This window comes from Protobothrops mucrosquamatus, unplaced genomic scaffold (genome assembly GCF_001527695.2).
Source record: "Protobothrops mucrosquamatus isolate PMUCROS unplaced genomic scaffold, P.Mucros_1.0 scaffold850, whole genome shotgun sequence".
NCBI lineage: Eukaryota > Metazoa > Chordata > Lepidosauria > Squamata > Viperidae > Protobothrops > Protobothrops mucrosquamatus.
In genome coordinates this window covers 464,771-471,078 of record NW_015387105.1, presented here as the reverse complement: position 1 = coordinate 471,078, position 6,308 = coordinate 464,771, and the positions used below count along the sequence as shown (strand labels likewise).

The 6,308-nt window shown below is 40.0% G+C and overlaps 1 protein-coding gene across 1 annotated transcript in view; it reads left to right on the top strand.

Annotated features, from left to right (window-relative positions):
* Positions 1-4,127: 4,127 nt before the first annotated feature.
* The window catches only part of MTR (5-methyltetrahydrofolate-homocysteine methyltransferase), a 78,706-nt gene continuing 76,525 nt past the window's right edge, over positions 4,128-6,308 (top strand). Inside the window, exons 1-2 of the mRNA XM_015819027.1 lie at positions 4,128-4,251; positions 5,837-6,048. Coding sequence (XP_015674513.1) covers positions 4,197-4,251; positions 5,837-6,048 — 267 coding nt within the window. The 5' untranslated portion in view covers positions 4,128-4,196. The remainder of the gene's footprint in view (positions 4,252-5,836; positions 6,049-6,308) is intronic.

Here is a 6,308-nt window from a genome sequence, read left to right as displayed (position 1 = left end):
TTGAAAGGGCACAGTGTTAGTAGCCTGGATATTATAAGGGAGTTCCATATTTTAGGATGGTGTCTGCTCTCTGCTATATTCATTATTCTGTTGTAATTGGTCTTGGTTAATTCTAACAATATTGACATTTTATTACAACCAGTCTAAGGTACGTCCTGCCAGTTAAGTTCTTTCAACAGTTTGTAGAAAATCTATTTTATCTGAAGCCTAACAATCCCATGAAATAAATGCAAAAAAGTAAATATTCATACAATAAGCAAAGAAAACTGTACAATCTACTACTATTAAAATGTGCCTTCAAAATAAAGTCTGCTTTTCAAGCCTTAATACTGATTCAGTTTCTGAGATTAAACTGATTCACCTTTAAATATTAAGGGCATGTCTTCTGGGCAACCGGATTCTCACCTCATTTTTTTTTTTTAGTTTTTCTTTATTTGCTTTATATGTAGTGAGGCATCTATCTTTTTTATTTATGTTTTTTTTTCTAATCAGAGTGCAGATGATTCTTTTTGCTGCTGCTCTTCTTCCTCTCAAAGACATTGATCCAGCTGGTCCCAGGGGCAACTACCTGAAAGAACAGATTTGTGATAAAAAAAGATATTATTGGAATATACTGGGTTATAGGTTTCAGTAGAATGTATAATAAATCACACAGTTTGCTTCAGAGGAAGTAACACTATGCACTTCAGAAAAAGAGTAAGAAGAGAGAGTGAAAGAAAAGATAAGGCAAGATATAAGGCAGGAGTGTCAAACTGCCAGCCCATAGGCCAGACACGTCACGCGGAAGCTGACCCACCCCATTGCCGGCAATGGCAAAACTGTCCCGATATGTTTCGCGACGTCACGTGACGTTGCGAATTTGACATGTCTGATATAAGGCAAAAGCCTACCCTAATGCTTATAAATCATTATCAGATGGGGCATAGTCCATTGTTTTATGCAAATTAGTATATCGAATCTAGAAATTACTTTGCAAGTCAATATGCTGTTGCTTACATTCCATCAGCTAACAGGTATTTGTAGTATATTGATGTGCTTAACATCATGCAGATTCAGTTTGTTTTTATTGCAAGTTCTTTAAGTTTGCAGTATTGCAATCTCCTAAAATAATAGATGAATTTATGTTTCTGCACAATAAAGTAAAATAATTGAGCATGGGCAAACTTGCTTCAGGTTTTACAAAAACCCCTTTGCAACCCTTCTTTAAGCTGCTTGGAGCCCCTGGAGGGGGTCACAGTCTGAGACCCAACAATATAATAGTTCTAGATGAAACACAGAATCCTATAGTTTAATTCTCTCTTGATATGGGCTTTAGAATTTGCATGAAAATTCAGGTTGAGTTGAATTTACTAGCTCAGTGCGTGATAGCATCAACATGGAAGTAGTCTATCATGGCTCCTTCTAAAGATTTTTACTTCCTAGTTCAGCTTACAGTTTGAGATAGTTTGGTAATCTTCCATCCAATGACTAACTAGCTCTCATCCTGTTTAGCTTTTTCCAGGATTGGCTACATGATGCCACCTTCTGTGATGCACAAAATTTAGGCATGTCTGTTATTCTGCTTCATTGAATAGAGTTACAAATGTTTTAAGGAACACCTAGTGCTATATTTGACTTCCCAGGATAACGAGGAGGCATTTGGGGGAACTGGATCCACTGATCTATTCCTATACTCAAACACACACATTATCAAATAACCCCAAACAAATTATCCATATTCTGTCTCAGTGAAGTATGAATGCAACAGAAAGTTAGTTGGACTGTAGTATGAAGACATAACCAGAATGTGCAAGTCTCAAGGGTAACACCTTTGGCTATTTATTCTTAACAGTGCTGGATGTTTGAGGATGATCTGTCAGGGATCATTTTCCAAGATCTCTCTCCGTGCATCGTATCAGTGCTTTGCTTACAATGAATAAGAATGAACTGTCTTCTAATAGTCAGTGAATAATGTAGGAGCTGTGTAGACTTTTTTTGTACCCTGGATAATGGGAAAAGTCTATAGTGACTGCATTCAGACATTATACTAATTATGTGATTTCTTGTAATGTGGCCTAGTGCAATGTCTGAACTCAGAGAATTCTCATTTATTAAACAAAATATGCTTAACAAAATCTTGACTTACTGCAGTGTGTCCCTTTTTAAAATCAGCATTTACTTAGTTGATTCCTCTTTGTGTAACCTAGATCAGGGCTTTTCAATCTTTTCACCCATTGTACCACTTTTAGGATATGGCAATATCTGAGTACCACCGGTCGCCCAGCAAGGTGTCAAAAACTTGATGACCAAAAGAAAAAAAAGGAAAAAAGTGATGAAGTACAGGTAGTCCTCGACTTACAACAGTTCGCTTAGTGACTGTTCGAAGTTACAATGGCACTGAAAAAAGTGCTCCCCAAGGCACAGCCGAGCAAGACACCTGCCTGCCCACCTGGCGGTGCTCTTCCTCCTGTCTGAGATTTTCATTGTTGTGAACATTTCTGTTGAGGATTGGCAGCAGGGGTGGAGTGGGTGGGGGTGTTTGTTTTTTATTCCCCCAATCTGCTGGGTGGTTGCAGCAGGTTTTGGTCACTTCACATGACCCTGGGACACTGTGACTATCATAAATATGAATCAGTTGCCAAGCATCTGAATTTAAATCACAAGACCCTGGAAATGCTGCAACATTCCAGCTGATCGGTGCTTCTTCTGTGCTCAGCAGAAGCGCCAGGTTCAGCACCGAGCTCCAGCTAGAGCCTGGCGCTGATCCTGGCGCTTCCACTGAGCCCTGACAGTCCCGAAGAAGCGCTGATCCTGACGCTTCCGCTGAGCCCTGACAGCCCTGCAGCTCCAGCCATCTCTCGCTCAGGCTTGTGCGGTGCTGCCACCGGTTCAGCTCATTCCCCTCCCCCGCTACCACTTTTCTAGGATGGTCGCGTACCACCTGCCAGGTGCCAATGTACCACTGGTTGAAAAGCCCTGACCTAGATGATACCCCTACAGTAGTGGCACAATGTCTGAGATTCTGCTCTCACCTCCGAAGACTTCTATTATTAGGGCAGTTACAAGTTACACGAAATAAAAAACAGCCACAGACAGCTTTGGACCCTTTCCCCTAAACCAGCATTTCTCAACTTTGGCAACTTTCAGATGTCATGGACTTCAACTTCCAGAATTTCAGAAGTTGAAGCCCATACATCTTAAACCTTCTAAGGTTGAGAAACACTGCTCACCACATTTAGTTTTTAATTTAAAAGGAAAGTACTTTTATAAACCTTTTTAGTCTTTACCAAAGGAAAGGAATGCTGGAAACGTTGAATTATAATATTCGGGATGACCAAATAGAAGAATTTCTCCAAATTGAACTGATTGTGACCAAATTTGGTGTGCAGAGAAAATCTTGCAAAGAAAACTTGGATCTGGCTGCAGAGAAAACGATTCCCTGAAGCCTGTAGATCAGATGTGTATAATCTTGACAGCTTTGACTTGTGGGCTTCAATTCCCAGAATTCCTCAGCCAACCATGCTGGCTGGGGAATGTTGGGAGTTGAAGTCCACAAGTTTTTAAATTTGTCAAGGTTGGACACCCCTGCTGTAGATTCACCTCGGAAGACTTCTATTATTAGGGCAGTTACAAGATTAAGCGATTAATCTGATTAAGCAATTGCAATAAGCAACCCTACCCTCTTTCTATTGGGACTGAGGCCACAGAAGGGATTTCAATTTCTTTCTTTACGCCTTGCCCTCTAAAATATTAAAGCAAAAAGGAGTCTCCAGCCTTTTGAGTTCTCATCCCCTTCCCAAATGGTATTTTTGCTTTGCAAACTCACACAAATGCAGAGGAGCCCGAGGTGTATTTCCATCATTGTCCGTTAAATTTGGTTAAATATGTCCATAAATAAACAATATGAGATATGATTTCTGGCAATACAGCGGAAATCTGGAAACGGAACACGTTTAATAATTGGCAAAAATAAACGTAGACATAGCAGTTCCAAGGTACACAGTTCCAACACATCACTTCCACGCCTTTTCTGTTGCAACATTCAAATCAATGTAACTTTTCTACACTGACAGCTGTATTTACATTCAACAAAAATCTTATGCGTCTGCGCAGCTAGTGACGCGCACGCAGGCGCTTTCCTTGCCATAGTCTCCGGCCATTCTAACCCGGGGGTTGAAATTCACTCGTTCAGATTTTGCAAGGCTGTTTCAAAAAGGATGTCGCCCACGATTCATGAGTTGGCTGAGCAGCGGGGTAGCGAGGAATCGCACGGTGCGTGTTTCTAGCAGGCGGTTTGTGAAGTCCGATGGCTTGCAGGGCGCAAAGTTTCTAACTTTGCTGTATGTTGGTCTGGGAATCGCAGAATGAGTGGGTTTCGCTATAGTACTCCTGAATGGGCTGTTTAGTTTTTTTTTTTCTTCCTTACCTACTTAGATTACTCTGTCAGCAGGAAATTTACTACGTGTGCTGTACTCGGAAAGTAGACTCAATTAACTTTAGTCGTTCAGATACAGTGCACTTGACAAATTGGGGTTTTTAGTCCCCCCCCCTATAAATATCCAAAAGGGAAGTAGATGAGGTGGGTATCATTGAACTTCTGAAGGAGAGCTAAAACTTTTTGAAACCCGGATGAATTAAATTAAGAATCAAAAATATTGATTTGCTTTTCGAGGCACCTTTGGTTAACAGCTGCATCTTTCTCGCTTTAAGTAGCTGAATTGGACCTCAGAAAATGATGTAACGAAACATGTGCATTAAATAATACCTGGCTAAGCCGAGGTTGTTGATAATCAAAGGAAACATAGCAAGAACCTAATAGTGAAACACGGGGTGAACCGGCTCCCAGGCTTCCTCTGTATTCTGTTTTGGATAAGGCTCATCCACCTACTTGTTTTGTAAACCACGTGTAATTTTTCTACGTGATTCGAGCAGATCGGTATTTTGCTCGGATACAAACGATCGTTTTTTAAGGAACTTTCTCAGTTATAATTTAAGGCGACTTTCAGGCATAAAAGAAATTTGATGGAATCCCATCAGATTAATGATAATAAAATAATGCTGTTTATCAGTATACGTTTTGGTGTGCTCTTTACGTTTGCTACTAAACTTTGTCTATATGAAATGTTACTTAATTCTCACTTAAGGCAGTGCTATATGAAGTCACATGCCTGCAGCCCAGAGTGATGCTTATAGTACAATTATAAAGGTCTACCACTTAATGTGTGATTTCTCCCTCTGAACCTACAACAGCATAAAAAGAAAAATCCATCACAATTATAGTTGTGCTGTCCACTCCCTCCTTAGTTTCATGCACTGATTGGGCAGTAGGAGTAAAGCATCTTTCCCTTAAATACATCTTTCTGACTGCAGCAAGTGATATCTGTCAGCAGCTATGACTGCGATCCTGGGTGTGCCCATGACATCTGTATATCTCTGGCGCTTTATGCATATATTCTGCAAAAATCCCCAACCATACAAACCCCACCCCACCAAGTAAGGGCAGTTAATTTGGTTTACCCTTCCCAGTGATGGTACAAGTAGTCCTTGACTTACGACCACAATTGAGCCCAAAATTTCTGTTGGTAAATGAGAAATTTGTTCAGTGAGTTTTGCCCCATTTTACGACCTTTCTTGCCACAGTTGTTAAGTGAATCACTGCAGTGGAAAAGTTAATAACACGGTTGTTAAGTGAATTTGATTCCCCATTTTATTTATATAATATCGATATTTGCCTTCCTAAAGCAATTCAGGATGGCATGTCCATAATCCTCAATACTTTAGAGCTTGTGATTGATTGCGAGAAAAGATGCTGATAGCTTTAAATAAAGATTTTTTTCCAAACATTTTCATAATGCAGTTTCCAAAAAAACCCTGAAAGAGGAAATAGAATCCATTCTGAGGGAGCGCATTATGGTTTTGGATGGAGGCATGGGGACCATGATCCAGCAATATTCCTTAGGAGAAGAGGAATTTCGAGGTCAAGAATTTAAGGATCACCTGAAACCACTCCAGGGAAATAATGACCTGTTGAGCATAACTCAGTCGGATATCATCTATAAAATTCACAAGGTGAGCGTGCAGCTTGTTTTATGAGTCTTGTGCTAGAAATGATTTATTGATTCTTCTGACATGTATAACAGTTCTTGAGAACTACATTCACATAGTCTAGATCAGGGCTTTTCAACCTTTTCATAGATTGTACCACTTTTAGGACATGGCAATATTTGAGTACCACCAGTGCTTAGCAAGGTGTCAAAAACTTGATAACTAAAAAAAGGGGGGGAGATTTTGGGTTTTACTGATTAGATTCATTTGTTGTTATAGAAATG